The 17,537-nt window shown below is 41.9% G+C and overlaps 1 protein-coding gene across 1 annotated transcript in view; it reads right to left on the bottom strand.

Moving 5' to 3' along the window:
• Positions 1-17,537, bottom strand: part of ADGB (androglobin) — a 443,164-nt gene that overhangs the window by 156,766 nt on the left and 268,861 nt on the right. The window contains exons 20-23 of the mRNA XM_073672692.1: positions 16,021-16,194; positions 13,351-13,486; positions 11,135-11,266; positions 312-405 (exon numbers count right to left, since the gene is read on the bottom strand). Of these exons, the coding sequence (XP_073528793.1) occupies positions 312-405; positions 11,135-11,266; positions 13,351-13,486; positions 16,021-16,194 (536 nt within the window). The remainder of the gene's footprint in view (positions 1-311; positions 406-11,134; positions 11,267-13,350; positions 13,487-16,020; positions 16,195-17,537) is intronic.

The following is a 17,537-nucleotide window of genomic DNA, read 5'->3' as shown; positions in this document are numbered from 1 at the left end:
AATCCAGGAGTTCAGTGCTGCTAGGCAATGGTGTTAACCACTGAGCCATGGTTCAGGTTCCGCTAACTCTTCCCATAGAGCTGTGATTACTCAATTCCCAAGTAAGTACACATATTTAACCTGTGACTACAATATGATTGATTTTCCTGTTAACAGCTGCCCTTTCTGAATGGTCACCTATAGGCATAAGGCCTACTGGGATCAGCTTTTACACCAGTTTTCAGGACTATGTTTCACAACTGTACATGAAATTGTTCAATACAATCTACCCAGATGCTAAGTAGAAAGCAATATGTTTATATCTCACTTACCTTAATAAATTAGTACCATACTGTTCAGCATTTGGTTCAACAATTGCACTAATTTTATCCAGAATTCCTTTCACTGTGGTGTTTTCGTTGGTTCCTAGAATATGCAGTAACGTAACTTTAGTTACAGACTTAGTAAAATTATATGTATATATTAGTAAAATCTGAGCCAAGGATCTCTGGCTACTTTATTTTGGGTGAGCTCGATCACAACAATTTTTTCTTGTATCTGGTTTGTTTCCCTGCTCCAAGCCTTACCGAACTTCTATAATGGACCCCACCCACCGTCAGATGTAATGTTAACTAACTGGACCAACAGAAGTCACTTGGTGTAGTGACGTAACCTGTCTGGTCGACTCACAGTAAGGGAGGTGGAAGGAGGTGGAAGGAGATGCAGCAGATTAATTAGATCAGGAGAGCTGAGAGGTTGTGACCACTATTTATCAAGGTCATTTTACCAGTTACAGTGGGTACAGGCAACAGGTGCACCTCTTCTCTGTACTCAGTACATGCCCTGTGAGGACTTTGCTGTATATAGTCACCCCTGCTTATTGGAAATACATTGTCATCTGCTAAGGTGTCTATGGGGGTGCTTATAATCACTATGAATAGGAGGTGGCTCTGCATTTATAAACTTGGATTGGGTTCAGGGCCCACTCAGATGTGTTCTCCCCCCTGAAAGCCATAGCTAGCCTTCTAGGAGAGGACCCACTAGGACAAAGCATAATACAAGTAGCCACTTTGCAAGCATGGCAAGGAATTTGCACAACCAAGAATGGAAAGTAAATGCTCAACCAAGTATCAGGCATAAGTTTGGCGCGCACAATAGAAAATTTTCCTGATGTACAGTATTGTGCAAAGATTTTAGGCAGGTGTGGAAAAACTGAAAATTAACAATTAAATTAATATTTGATGTGACCACCATTTTGCTTAAAAACATCAAAGCATTAATTCTTCTAAATACACTGGAACACTAGTTTGAGAACTAACCACAGATCTTCTGGGCATGTAGACTTGTGTAAATACTTCTGTCTTTTTGTGTTATTCCACACAGACTCAATGATGTTGAGAACAGGGCTCTGTAGGGGCCATATCATCACTTGCAGGGCTTCTAATTTTTATTTACACTGATGATAGTTGTTGGTGATATTAGCTGTATGTTTGGGATAATTACTCTGCTGCATAAAAAAATTTGGAACCAATAAAACACCTCCTTGATGGTATTGCATGACTGATAAATATCCGCCTGTATTTCTCAGGATTGAGGACACCAAAGAATTGAGGAATGTAGATGCAGTGGTCGGCCAAGGAAACGTACTGCAGTGGGTGAAAGACGCATCATGTTTACTTACCTTCAAAAATGGAAGATGTCCAGCAGTGCCATCAGTTCAGAACTGGCAGCAATCAGTGTGACCCAGCTACACCAATCTACTATTCTGAGAAGTCTGCCCAGAAGGGTCTGCATGGAAGAATTGCGGCCAAAAACCACAACTTCAACACGGAATCGAGTCCAAGTGACTCAACTATGAACAAAAACAAGGAACTGAGGTGTAAAAAAATGGAGGAAGGTGCTCTGGACTAATGAGTCAAAATGTGAAATATTTGGCTGTAACAGAAGGCAGTTTGTCACCAAAGCTCTGGAGAACAGTACAATAACGAGTGTCTACAGGCAACAGTAAAGCATGGTGGAGCTTCATAGCAATTCAGCAAATGGAGTTGGGGATGTGGTCAGAACTAATGGTGTCCTCAATGCTAAGAAACACAGGCAGACAATTATCTATAATACAATACCAACAAGGAAGCATCTGATTTCAAACTTATTCTGCAGCAGGCGAATGACCCCAAGCACACAGTCTATCTAATTGAAAACTGTCTTCAGCGTAAAAAACAAAAAGTCCTGGAAGTGATGATATGGCCCCCACAGAGCCATGATGTCAACATAATCAAGACCGTCAAGTATTATATTTAGAGACAGAAGGATTTTCAGAAGTCTACATGCACAGAAGATCTGTGGTTAGTTCTCCAAAATGTTTAGAACAATATCCGTCAGATTCCTTCAAAAAACAAATTTTGATTTGATTTGCATTTCCCTTTTGTTCATTCACTTCACATTTTATTTACGGATATGAATAAAATAATTTATGAAAATAAACTATTAACACTTCTATTTTTAAACCATTCTTACTTTTGCAGTATTTTTTCCACCCTTGTTTAAAACTTTTGCATAGTACTGTACAGTATATGGTGAAGGCATACTGAGTTCAAAAGCATAATCTACTTGAGTTATGTACCAATATCATTATTACTTCTTTGCCACTTACATGAAGCTGCTATTTTCAGTATTAATAATGTTCAGCTTACTGCCAACAATGTTGCGGTGGGGGATTTTTGAATTATAGGTCAACACCTGATATATTTACAAAACATCATTTTAATAGTTTCCACAAAGTCACTGACATTAAAGAGGCATTTATGACCACAGTGTCATCAAAATAATGATAGCTGTGACATGACAATGGTTAATATGGCGCTATATACAGATGCTCAACTGGGTTTAGGTCAGTGCTCCGGCTGGGCCAGTCAAGAATGGTCACAGAGTTGTTCTGAAGCCATTGCTTTGTTATTTTAGCTGTATATTGTTGGGTGCCACAACAGTACTGATATTATAAATGCTGCCAGGGCAAGAATGATGTCTTCAAAAGTTAGAATAAAAGATATCATGCTTGTGGTCATGTTCACACGTTCAGTATTTGGTCAGTATTTTACATCAGTATTTGTAAGATAAAACCAGGAGTGGGTGATAAATACAGAAGTGGTGACGTGTTTCTATTATACTTTTCCTCTGATTGTTCCACTCCTGGTTTTGGCTTACAAATACTGATGTAAAATACTGACCGAATACTGAACATGTGAATGAGGCCTAAGGGAAATTTTGACTTCATAACAGTTGTTACCATCACAATAGAAAATCCGGCAATGACAACATGATGGTTTCTATGGCAACAATGACATAAAATGGTAGCCGTCATTGTAATGGTTGCTTATGGTAATGACTTCAAAGTAATAGTAATCATGATAACACTGACTTCATAAATATCTTGACATCTTAGGATGACAACGATTGGCATCAGAATGGCTGCAATATGATGAGATAAAGGCTGGTCCCGTCACGATGAATTCCTAATGGATATCGTCATGTTATTGTAATGGCTTCCATGCCAACGATGACCGTGATGACACTGAAGTCACGGTGGTGACATTACAGTAATGAGATCACACAAGTTGCTTTGAAACAAATACTGGCATTTCTTGAAATGGTGAGAATGACGTAATGGTTCCCATAACACTGGAAATACTATGGTGACTATGATAGCACTAATATAACAGTCCTGTTGTAACATGATGGTGTTGTGACCATGATGGCAGTATTAATGATGACAATAAAAATACTGTATGATATCAGAACATTTGTCATCATTAAGATTGCCATGACAACTGTGATTTTCCAATGCTGACCATCTCCGCACGGTATTGTAATGGTTGCCCTGACAACCAATCCTGCCACCAAAGTTTTTATCCTCTTAATATATTGCAGTCATCATATTATAGAGCACTGTGTACTTACAATTGCTCATTTTCCCTTTCTACCAAGATAATTCTTCTCTTTTTTCTGCTCTATGTAGAAACAGGAAGTCTCTTGTCCCTACATTTATCATTCCCCTCTCCAACTCCTGACCCAGCTGCTCACTCCAACCCCCTGCCAGTAACTTTTGCAGAGACTTATGACTCATACAGGGAAAACGTACTTCCTGTTTCTATGCAGAACTTAGAAGGATTCAGCTAGTTAATTTTTAATCACGTGATGTCACAGACCTAATGGAAAAGAGAAGAATTAACTGGGTACAAAGGCAAAATGAGCAATTGTAAGTACACAGAGCTATATAATATGATGACTGCAATATATTTAGAGGATAAAAATTTTGATGAGAGTGCTTCTTTAAAGGAAATCTGCCACATGATTTTTGCTACCCCGTCCGAGAGCAGTATGATGGATGGACAGACACCCTGATTCTAGCAATGTATCACTTACTGGGCTGCTTGCCGCGTTTTTGATAAAATCACTTATTACTACGGATCTTCCAGTTATCTGAATGCTGAGCTCTGTATAATTCCTCCACACCACTGATTGGCAGCTTTCTCTGTACAATGTGCATAGGCAGAAAGCTGCCAATCAGTGGTGTGTGGGGGGGTTATATAGAGCTCATGAATATGGAGGACTACATAGCAGCAGGTTTACTAGTCCTCTATCGATAATCTCCTGCTTATAAAAACAGTGAATTTATCAAAACTACATCAAGCAGACTAGTAAGTAACACATTGCTGGAATTAGGGTCTCTGTCAAAAACCTGGTGACAGATTCCCTTTAACAGTTACAGATACTATACTAAGCTGCATATTATCTACAGCCAGAGAGTGAAAAGTGACTTATGCATCCTTCCGTTTCTTCATACCAACATACCATCATTGCCTTTGCGCCTGCTTTTTGTCAAGTTTTGTTCTTTTTTTTGTTTGGACCCAATTCATTATTCAATTTGCACCTTTTTTAAGTCAATTATATATGTGCTCGCCTGTTCTACTTTTTCAGCTTTGTGGGCGGAGCCTAACAATTCCAGATGTTTTAGCCTGACTCATCAATTGCGACTGTTGAAAAAGTCATTAAATTTGGCACAATTTCACTTCAATACCCCTCCCCCCCACCCGGTGTAGTAGCCCTATTTAAATCCCCCTACCCTTTCCTTTTGCTGCTCTATTGTATTTCATTAAACAGTCTTGGTGGGCTTTGAATTGCTATTCAGTACCCTGACCTAACTTTTCTCCTCACCATTTTAATGATTAACCCCTGGGTGCCCTCTCCGGTTTGAACCTTGGATTGTCAGTCACACTGCCTGATCTCCTGGACACTGACCCAGCGATCCCTGAGTACAGGGTGATCAAGATCATTTGGATATTTTTGGTTGTCATTAAGATTTAAAGAGAAAACACAGTAGTTTGACAATAAATGGCTTCACCCAACCAATAACCATGAGTGGAGGAAAAGTTTTTTGTTATCATTCATATTCACTGAAACAAAGGAAAAATTCTGCCTGGGTACGTAAACTTTGAGCACAACTGTATGTGTTTGTCCAAGTTCATCATGTCTCACCTTAGTCATCTCTTCTCAAGACTAAATACATTTAATTATTTTAATCTTTCCTTATAACCAAGATCATCCATGCCCCTTATCAGTTTTGTGGTTCTTTTTTTGCACTTTTTCTAACTCCAGGGCATCCTTTTTATGAACTAAATTGCATATTCCACATGAGGTCGCACTAACACTTTGCAAAGTTGTGGTATACGTCTCTGCCCTACAAGTTCATACATATCCTGCTGGCCTTAGGTTTTCAGCTCTTCATGACATAACCAATTTTCATTTTTGCGTTTTCGTTGTTTTTATTCCCTTCTCCTAAGACCCATAACTTTTTTATTTTTCTGTTCACAGACATTGATGGATTATTTTTTGCCGGATGAGTTGTGCTTTTGAAGGACACCATTCATTTTACCACATAGTGTACTGGAAAACTGGAAATAATTCCAAGTGTGGTGAAACTGAAAAAAAAAAAATGCAATTCTGACATTGTATTTTCGGAACTGTTTTTATAGCGTACAATGTGTGGTAAAAATGACCTGGCAAAATGATTCTCCTCATCAGTAGAATTACGACGATAACAAACTTGTCCAGTTATTTTTATTATTTTAGTGGCGAAAAAAATGAGAAATTTAAATACAATAATTTTTGGATTGTCTAGCCATTTTCCGAGACCTGTAATGTTTTCATTTATCCATCGATAGAACTGTGTAATGGCTTACTTTTTCAGGGGCGAGATGATGTTTTGTTGAAACTAATTTGGGATAGATTTGACATTTTGATCACTCCTTAAAGCATTTTTTTGTATTGCAGTGACCAAAAAACCGCAGTTTTGGCATTTTGAACTTTTTTCTGTTTACGATGTTTACCAATCGGGTTAATTATTTTTTAACAGAACGGACTTTTTCGGCGATACCACATATGTGTTTTTTTATTTTTAATTATCTTTATTTTTAATGAGGGAAAGAGGGAGTGATTTGAACTTTTATGTTTTCTGTTATTTTTCACTTTTTACTGTATTTATCCCTTAGGGCAGAGGTCCCCAACCGCCGGTCCGCGGACCAGGACCGGGCCGTTGGGGTTTTTCAGCCGGTCCGCGGGGAGAGGGGGCCCCTCCAGCCTCCATCAGGGCATGACTGCCCTGACTCCAGTATGGGGCCCGGCCGGTAGGAGCCCCCTCGGAGCCCCCCTCTTGTGCGTCTCTCTCCTCATGGGGCCCCCGGCCGCATGCTAAGCGCCGGGTCCGGGACATCTTAGCGCTGCGCTGCTGCAGCAGCACCTTCATGATTCCCCTGACTTCCGGTCATGTGACGGCGCCGTCACATGGCCGGAAGTCAGGAGAACCTGGTGTCAGCGATTTGGACGAGCGCCAGGATTCTGCAGGGATCGCATGGGGGTAAGTATAACAAGTTTTATTTTTTTTTAAATACAATTAACTAGGAGTGGGGGGAATGGGAGATGCACATGGGGGGAGGGGAGAGATGAGAGATGCACATGGGGGAGGGGAGAGATGAGAGATCCACATGGGGGGGAGGGGAGAGATGAGAGATGCACATGGGGGAGGGGAGAGATGAGAGATCCACATGGGGGGAGGGGAGAGATGAGAGATGCACATGGGAGGGAGGGGAGAGATGAGAGATGCACGGGGGGGTGAGAGATGCACGGGGGGGTGAGAGATGCACGGGGGGGTGAGAGATGCATGGGGGGGATGAGAGATGCACGGGGGTGAGAGATGCACGGGGGGGATGAGAGATGCACGGGGGGGATGAGAGATGCACGGGGGTGGATGAGAGATGCACGGGGGGGATGAGAGATGCACGGGGGGTGAGAGATGCACGGGGGGGATGAGAGATGCACGGGGGGTGGATGAGAGATGCACGGAGGGGGATGAGAGATGCACGGAGGGGGATGAGAGATGCACGGAGGGGGATGAGAGATGCACGGGGGTGAGCTGCACATGGGGGGGTGAGAGATGCACATAGGGGGGTTATGTTTACATAACTTTGTTGCCTTATGAAGGGCGGGGGGGGCCCCCAAAAATTTCTTGCACAGGGGCCCACTACAGTCTGTGTCCGCCCCTGGGATGAAGTAAATGCAGCTGAACAGCAGCTGTCAGGACAGCTGCCCTATCCTGCTGCAGGGCGTGATGGGGCCTCAGTGATGCGGCTCCTGGCACAGCACATTATGTGGGGCTCCTGGCATAGCTCCTGGCGGGGACCTGGTCTACACTATATGATAAGTATGCACTAAACTCCAAATCCCTCCATTACCCCGCCCCCATATGACCAAAGCCCCGCCCACCCCACCCCCTCCTTGCTGGGCCATGGAAAAATGATCTTGCTTCAAGCCGGTCCCTGGTGCAAAAAAGGTTGGGGACCACTGCCTTAGGGGACTTGAACCTGCAATTGTTTAATCACTTGTACTATATACAGTAATACCAAAGTATTACTGCATATAGTAAATATCATGGTCTACTTTGAAGCCCGACCACAGGCTGGGTTTTAAGGGAGCTCCATGATGAAAGGCACAGAAGTCTTCAACAGACCCTATGCTGTTATAGCATAGAATGACTCACCCCCATGTCAGTGCACTATTATTGCCGCTGTCAGAGGTTGACCGCAGAGTTTAACAGGTTAACAACAGCATTTAACAAGTTAACAGGTGGTCGTAGGCGGAGTTGTTAGAAGCAGGTCTTGGCTGTAACACACAGCCATTATCTGCTGGGTATTATTATTATTATTTATTATTATAGCGCCATTTATTCCATGGCGCTTTACATGTACAAAAGGGGTATACATAGCAAAAACACTTACAATACAATAACAAAACGAGTCAGCGACTGGTACAGGAGGAGAGACGACCCTGCCCGCGAGGACTCACAGTCTATTAGGGATGGGTGAGGATACAGTAGGTGAGGGTAGAGCTGGTCGTGCAGCGATGTGGTGGAGCGAGGGTTACTGCAGGTTGTAGGCTTGTCAGAAGAGGTAGGTCTTCAGCTTCCTTTTGAAAGTTTCAACAGTAGGCGACAGTCTGATATGTTGGCGTACAGAATTCCAGAGTAGGGGGAATGCACAGGAGAAATCTTGCATGCAATTGTGGGAAGAAGAGATAAGAGGGGAGTAGAGAAGGAGATCTTGTGAGGATGGGAGGTTGCGTGCAGGTAAGTACCGGGAGACTAGGTCACAGATGTATGGAGGAGACAGGTTGTGGATGGCTTTGTATGCCAGGGTTAGGGTTTTGAACTTGAGTCTCTGGGCAATGGGGAGCCAGTGAAGGGATTGACAGAAGGGGAGAGTCCGGAGAAAGCGGGGGGACAGGTGGATTAGTGGGGCCAGCAGAGTTTTGGATAGATTGGAGGGGTGCGAGAGTGTTAGAAGGGAGGCCACAGAGCAGGAGGTTGCAGAAGTCGAGGCGGGAGATGATGAGGGTATGCACTAGTGTTTTTGAAGAGTCTTTGCTGAGGAATACGGGAGATATTTTTGAGTTGGAAGGGTTTGGATATGTGCTTTGAAGGAGAGATCAGAGTCCAGGGTTACCCCGAGGCAGCAAGCTTGTGGGACTGGGGAGAGCGGGGGCAGCCATTAACTTTGATGGATAGGTCAGATGGGGGGGGGGTTGAGTGGGGGAAAGATGATGAATTCAGTTTTTTTCATGTTAAGTTTTAGAAATCTAGCAGAGAAGAAGAATGAAATAGCGGACAGACATTGTGGGATTCTGGTTAGTAAGGAGTTGATAACGGGTCCAGAGAGGTAGATCTGTATGTTATTAGCAAAGAGGTGATACTGAAAGCTGTGAGACTATGAGCTGTCCCAGGCCAAAGGTGTAAATGGAGAAGAGCAGTGACCCTAGAACTGAACCTTGGGGAACACCAACAGATAGGGGGTGACATGAAGAGGTGGTTTGTGAGTGGGAGACATTGAATGTCCGGTCTGTTAGGTATGAAGAGATCCAAGATAGGGCCAAGCCCGTGATGCCAAGAGATGAGAGAGTCTGTAGTAAGAGGGAGTGGTCGACTGTGTCGAAGGCAGATGACAGGTCCAGGAGGAGGATGGAGTAGTGTCGCTTGGATTTGGCGGTTAATAGGTCGTTGGTGACTTTAGTCAGGGCAGTTTCAGTGGATTGATGCGGTCGGAAGCCAGATTGTAAGCGGTCAAAGAGGGAACTTGAGGAGAGGTGGGAGGACAGTTCAAGGTGGACGTGCTGTTCCAGTAGTTTTGAGGCATAGGGGAGAAGTGATATGGGACGATAGCTAGTCGGAGAGGATGGGTCAAGGGAGGGTTTTTTGAGGATGGGTGTGATTGAAGCGTGTTTGAAACATGAGGGGAAGACACCGGTTGTTAGTTACAGGTTGAAGAGGTGGGACGGATGAAGACTGTAGTAAGGTTAGGGATGAGGTGGGACGGGATTGGGTCAAGTTCGCAGGTGGTGAGGTGTGATTTGGCGAGTAAAGACGAGACTTGATCTTCTGTAATGGCGGAGAAGTTGGGTTTGGAGGAGGAAGGTTGAGTAGATATGAGGAGAGGCTGTGGGGACTTTAGGCAAAAGCTTTGTCTGATGTTGTCAATCTTCTGCTTGAAGAATGAGGCAAACTCTTCAGATGAGATGAGAGGAGAGGGAGGAGGTGCTGAGGGACGGAGGAGAGAATTGAAAGTGTTGAATAGCTGTTTAGGGCTGTGAGACAGGGAGGATATGAGAGATGAGAAGTAGGTTTGTTTTGTTACTGTGAGTGTGGACTTGAAAATAGTGAGGGATTGTTTGAATGCGATGAAGTGCTTGTTGGAGTGGGACCTTTTCCATCTCCGCTCAGCAACCCTGGAAGCCCGTTGCAGTTCTTTAGACAGGTTGGTGTGTCAGGGTTGCCTATTGAATGTGCGAGCTTTGGTATGTGTGAGAGGGGCGACCGAGTTGAGAGCTGCAGATGTTGTGGTGTTATATAAAGCAGCAGCAACATCTGCATCGTGTAAGGAATTTATGTCTGTAAGAGGGAGGAGGGATTCAGAGAATGAGTGTAGGTCAAGGTGTTGGAGGTCTCTGCGAGGGTTGAGGTTTCTGCGAGGGTGTGAAAGTTTGGAGTATGGGGCAAGCTCACCCCGTTGCACACTTGCCCCATACATATACGGCGGAAGTTGGCAAAGCATTAAATGCCATTGGTGACCCTTTAGATTTGAATAGTCGAAATGCCCTTCTTTGTCATTAATTGCTTTTCTAACAGAAGTCAAGTCGGGTCTTCGGTCTCAGTTGCAAATGCTGAATGGTGGAAGGAGCTAGTGGCTCCCTCTTTCTCCATTATATTCACTGCTATCTGCATCTTGAGGATGCAGATAGTGGTGAAATTGGGATGCCAGGTAGGGGGAGGGTGGCCACATAGTGCGGCCTGTGGGCCACTGTTTTCATCCCTTCAATTGTCTCGGTCCACAAGCTGGACAGGAACAGCCAGAGGGCTGGATGTGGCCCACGGACCTCACTTTGTCCAGGTCTAGTCTAAAGGTTTCTGTGTTTTATTGAAAGTTATCCCTATTCACTTCAAATGAGTTGACTTACAACACCAGACACAACCCATGGACTTACTGCAATGCTAATAATCTAGTAAGTGCAGTCTTTTTCAGCAGCCCAGAAAGTAAAGCATCTGTATAATATTTACCTGCTTTTCTGCCATTCAAACATTTCCTACAGAAAAGTCCTCTCCACCAAGCTTGAAGTTTAGAAGATGCAGCTTCTTCAACATAAGTCGGGGTTCTGTTTTGCCAGGGAGGGGGTATTTCAGTTTTGGGATCTTAAAAACATAAAAAATAGTTATGAACATAAAAGTTAAATTGAAAATATAAACAACTTACAACTATGAGTCATTCTTATCGTGATATTTTTAGTCTCATGCTCTCGTCCATGTTGATACAGAGCTCTAAAAAGAATAGTTTGCTGTACTTTTCTAATAGGCTGGCTCTATGCTTCCCCTAGAAACAGTCTGGTGATACTAAAGGAAAATTTGGCTCCATAAACAAGTATTGCTAAAAATACCATACCAAAGATTCGCATGTAAAAAATAGAATTTTGGGGGGCATTTGTACCATATACATCTAGTAAGGTTCACAAAATCTGTGTGCATAGTCAAACTAGCTAAAATGTATACCTTCAGCAAAGATACTTCCCCAAAACTGTAACTTGCTTGCTTTTATATAATTGTCCATTCATTTTCTGTAAAAGTGCATCAGATTCCCATGATGTATGTTGGCACATCTTATTCATACTGCATACTTCAGAGAATTGAAGGATTTTGGCCATGGTTACATACAGTAGCCCTGCAGCAGTTTGCCATGTCACTTACATTAAGAACTGGGTTCTGATGATTTCTACCTATTACTTTTATTAAGGGGTTTGACATGGGAATAAAAATAGAAAAATATTTTTTTTAACTGGTCCCATCTCGACACCCGGGAAATGGCCACTCAGCCAATCACTGGCAGATAAGATGCAGAAAGAGAGCAGCGGAGGATCAGTGAAGGTGAGTATCAATTCTTCTCTTATTTTATACAAGTATGGACCCTTTAAACAATATTTTTTATTCATTTGACAAGCCTTTTAAGGAAAGTGGTATACAGATGAGAAATTGCAGAAGTTTCCTGGTTGCGTTATTGAGGCCGTGCATTCTCTGTAACCCTGCAACATTTCATCAACATTACAAAGTAATATGTACATAGCCACAATAATGCAACCAGGAAACTTGTGCAATTTGTCATTGGATACTGGGTATCACTTTCCTTAAACAGCTTGTCAAGTCAAGCCAGCCTGACACCGTGCGTCCAAGATGAGTAGTCCGAGGCAGGTCTCCGGTGGCTTCTCCCCGCTCTGTTCCCCATGACTGACAAGTCTCACCCTATGTGTATGGGTACACGGAGTGACCTCTCAAACTGCCGGGGACTGGCCTCAGCCTATAGGAGGCACAGCATTTCTGAGTAAAACGTACAGGACTGTAATAACGCAGCCAGTGTATCATTCATGCAGCTTGTGGTTAGGGCAGCATGCATCAGCTGACACGTTCCCCTTAATGTAGTCCTCACCGTTCAAAAAAAACTGATTCCCGAATGCCTTTGTTTAAAAAACAAACTGTGCCTTACTCACACTTCCCAGGTCCACAGATGAGTCACACTGCTGCTCCCAGTGCCTGATAGTGGCTTCTGCCCTCACAGCGCGACTACAGTGCAGTAGCCAACCAGTCAGCTCAAAGGCTCTGGGCAAGGCATCCCATCTTCACGGGCAGAGCCACTGAGTTCAGTGATTGGCTGCCACTCTGTGACGTCAGAGCAGCAGCCAATGTCAGATACTGGGAGTAACAGTAGAGACTCAGCGGTAGACCTGGGGAGGGTGAGTAGAGCTTGCTTTTTTTGTTTTTTTATAACAAAATGCAACGGGGGACTGGGATTTTCTTAAAGGGGACAACCCCTTCAAATCTCTGAAATAGTTATTTACTGTTTTTCTTTATTTTCTATTCTGGAACAAATTATATAATGACATCTTTCATCAAGAAAATCTATCAACCATATGAGCAATACAAGGCTATAGTGATTTACCTGCCGAGTTCTCTCTACATTACCTATAACCTTGAAACCTTTAAACAGCATTTTCCATAATTATATAGTTTCTATCTGTGCTGTACGTGATAAAGGATTTACGTTTCTCAAGGCGACAATAAAGTTGTTATTGCAGTCATAATCTCTGGGTGTTTCTGATCCAAGAATATAACATTAATGGTAGAAATGAGAGCACATTTTATGGTTAAGCTCGAAGAATTTCTTAGGAAACTGCTATCTGATTAGTCAGGATCACATTGTATATGCTTTGTCTGGAGATGGGCACAGATACCTTGCATGGAAGGAGAGTCTGGTGTCAAAATAGCTGAGAAATCCAATGTGAAGACTCTAAAAGCAAATATCAGGTTTGGTGTAACTTTGTTCCCCATGGCTTCAGTCATAAGATGCCACAAAGCAGTATGAAAAGTCTGAAATAGAACCAAAGCAAGACCTTACATGTATGCTGTCATATAAAAAATACCGCCCTGTTGTGCCAAGTTATAAACCAGCTGAGAAACTAAGCCCTATTACAGCTATGAAGTGTTTTCCTAATTATGTGGAGAAGACCTGTCACAGGGTCATAAGTGGCCAATGTTTGCTCTTATTTTACTCCTGCTGCTCCTTTGAGTATAACGTTCTTATTTTTATTTATTTATTCTTTTAAATCCGCCATGACCTAGCAACATGATTCTCAAGGTCACTAAGATTATGGCGATCCCAAACATATATTTTTTTATTACTATTATTATTATTATTTAAGAGGTGAAAAAAAAATTGGAAATTTGTAAACAATTTGCTTGTGTGGCCATTTTCCGAAACCTGTAACATTTTCATTTTTACGTTGCGCTGTGTGAGGGCTTTTTACAGTGCATACTATATTTTGATCACATTCCTGGAGTTTCATCTTTGCAGCTTTCACCAATTAGGTTAATGATTTTATATTCTCACAGATTGGGCTTTTACAGATGCAGTGATACCACATATATTTCTTTTCTTTTTTTTTAATTTCATTAATTTTAATGAGAAAAAAAGAGGCTGATTCAAATTTTTATTTTTTTGAAAACTTTTTTTTTGTTTTACTTTCTTTTGTAGTCCCCTTAGGGGACTTGAACCTGTCATTGCCTGATCGCTTGTACTACAGTATTGAAGTACAGTAGGTCTAGAAATATTTGGACAGTGACAAATGTTTTAACATTTTAGCTTTTTACCAAAATATATTCAAAATATAATTATATAATCACTATGGGCTTAAAGTGTAGACTCTCAGCCTTAATTTGAGAGTATTCACATCCTAATTGGAGTAAGGGTTTAAGAATTACAGCTCTTTAATATGTAGCTGCCTCTTTTTCAAGGGAGCAAATGTGATTGGACAATTATCTCAAAAGCTACATGGGCTATTCCCTCATTAATCCATCATCAATTAAGTAGTTAAAAGGTCTGGAGCTTATTCCAGGTGTGGCATTTGCATTTGGAAGCTGTTGACGTGAACCCACTATATGCAATCAAAGGAGCTCTCAATGGAAATTGACCATAATTGGCTGAAAAAAAGAAGAAATGCATCATAGAGACAGTAGAAATTTTAGGAGTGGCCAAATCAACAGTTTAGTACGTTCTGCAAAAAAAGAGCTCACTGGTGAGCTGGGGAACTCAAAAAGGTCTTTACTTCCATGGAAGACAACAGTGGTGGATGATCACAGAATCCTTTTTCATGGTGAAGAAAAACCCCTTCACATCATCCACCCAAGTGAAGAACACTCTCCAGGATATAGGTGTTTCAGTGTCTAAGTCTACCATAAAGAGAAGACTTCATGAGGGTTCACCACAAGATGCAAACCATTAATCAGCTTAAAAAATAGAAGGGCTAAATTAGACTATGGAGAAGGCTTGGAACGGCTCATGATCCAAATCACAACATATCCTCTATAACACATGGTGGAGGCAGTGTGATGGCATGGGCATGCATGGCTTACAATGGCACTGGATCACTAGTGTTTATTGATGATGTGACTGAAGACAGAAGCAGCCGGATGAATTCTGAAGTCTACAGAGCGATCCTTTCTGCTCAGATTCAACCAAATGAAGCAAGGATGATTGGATGGCGCTTTACAGTACAGATGGAAAATGAATCAAAACATGCTGTGAAAGCAACCCAGGAGTCATCAATCACCGGATCTAAACCCCATGGAGCATGCATTTCACATGTTTAAGACAACACTTAAAGGGGTTGTCCAGTCCAAATTGATAAGTCTGCAGTCACTCCATGTGACTGCAGACTTTTGAATCCCCCCCAGCACACGCACTGTGCGCTGTGAGGATTTGCCAGTTTCCGAGATGGGAATGGAGGGTATGTATGGGTTATACATAATCCCGGCCAGGGCCCGTGTAGTGGGCGTGGCCTCGCTGATGCGGGTGTGGAAGCTTAACGCTACCAGCTGCTGTTAGATGCAGATCCTGGTTGTGTGATAAAGCCATTATCTGATGGCAATGATGCAAGCTTCAGTTTTTGAATCTGCATCAAAGAACAGGACCCGACATATACGCAAATGTAATGTCATACAGTTGTATGTTGGGAATAGGGGTTAAGATGAACAAATGGCCCATATACTGTCATTGTACAGGAGTCTTCATCTGCAACAACACTAGGGTAAGAATGTCACAGAAATAAAAACTCAATAAATCAGGAATTTCTGCACCATCAACACATAATGGGATTACTTGGGAATCACTGTGATTTGATAACTATTTTAGGAAGCTAATGTGAGACCCCTATCACTTGGCTGGCCTTATTCCTTACAGAAGGTAATAGCAACACTTGTTAATTAGCCATACTCTGACGGCAGAGATTGACCACGGAGGCCGAGTATGATGCATCCATCCATTTCTCTTTCCGCCACAGTAATTAAAAATACACATTCAATTATTTAAAAAAATATCAGTTATTGTGCTAATAAATTATTTTTACCTTAAAATGTTCAGCTGTAAATCCCAAATCTTTTGCCTTAATTTGCTGAGGATAATGTGTGAGCTCCAAGTCTTTTAAAGCCCTGGGTAGTTCATATTCATTACTAAAGTTTTGCATCACTTTCAGTACCGCTTTTACTATATGTGTAGCCTGGACCATAAACCGATAGCTTTCCTGTATAATGCAATAATTTAAAGGTAATTATTATAATGACCACAATTTGTTAATATGTCTTATAAACTCGAAGATGTTTTAAATTGATGGCAAAAAAATCAAATATATGAAAAAAATTAGATATGTATAAAGTATACACACAGATAAATACACCCACACACGAATATATATATATCACAATGTGTACAATATACAGTATATTTCAATGTACACCTATGTCATACCTCCTAACGTGCTAGAGATTTAGTAGGTGACTTTAGTTACTTCTTACCAGTATTACTTGGGAACATACTGTTTAATACCTTGCTGGTTAATTTCATATAAATCTAATATAAAGGGATTATCCACTACTTAGACAACCCCTTCTTAAATGAAACAGGGGGGAAATAAAAACATAATAAAATAATCATCTTCCACGTCTGCAGACACTGGCGTGACACTTCTTCACAATTTGCTCACACTTCCATCGGATGATCGTAGTAGTTACAACACTCATGTCTGTACTCAGCCTAACCTCACAAGAAACCCCACTCTGCTATAACTAGGCTCTACTAGGTCAATGTGCTTGTTTCCTAATCTGGCTCTGCTGTTCCCAGGGCTGCAAAAACGCTTTCGTAACTAAAATATTTTTAAAATGCTCCAAAAACGTCAAAAGGGGTTCAAAAAAATACTTCAGGAAAATAAATCTCCTTCAAAAATCACCCCAAGGGCTCGCACTCATCTGCGTGAAAAAAAAGTTCCGATATCTGGACCGAGAAGTCGGACGAGTGTCATGCGATTTTCATGCGAGTACAATGTGATTTTTCTCACCTAGCATCTGATTTACATGTAAATGCGATCCAATTGCAATGCGATTTTAACATGGGCTTTTACATAGAGGAATTGTCTATGTCATTTTCACATAGTTTTATATGTGAGTGAGAAGTATAATCAGTGCTTTGCATGTGTAGCTTACTGTACATGTAATTTAGTAATACATAATTACATTTCTTACAAAAATGGCGTGAGATCCTACTAAATTTTACTAACCAGCAAAGGGAAAGCAGACAGCCGTGGGCTGATGTATACAGCCTGGGAAGGGGGTAATACACATGTCACTTCCCAGACTATTAATATCAGCTCACAGCTGTATACTTAGCCTTTACTGGTTATTAAAATGGGGGACCCCCAGAAAATGATGTTGGACCCCCCAATAATAAATAACAAGTATGGCTAGGCAGACAGCTGTGGGCTGATATTAATAGGCTAGGAAGGGGCTATGGATATTGGCCCACTCCAACACTAAAAATATCAGCTCTCAGCCGCCCCAAAAAAGGCACATCCACAAGATGCACCAATTAAGA

The sequence above is a fragment of the Phyllobates terribilis genome, unplaced genomic scaffold (genome assembly GCF_046119375.1).
Source record: "Phyllobates terribilis strain yellow unplaced genomic scaffold, ASM4611937v1 Scaffold_3__8_contigs__length_932513732, whole genome shotgun sequence".
Classification (NCBI taxonomy): domain Eukaryota; kingdom Metazoa; phylum Chordata; class Amphibia; order Anura; family Dendrobatidae; genus Phyllobates; species Phyllobates terribilis.
The sequence above is the reverse complement of the archived record's forward strand: the minus strand, read 5'-3'. Positions and strand labels throughout refer to the sequence as shown.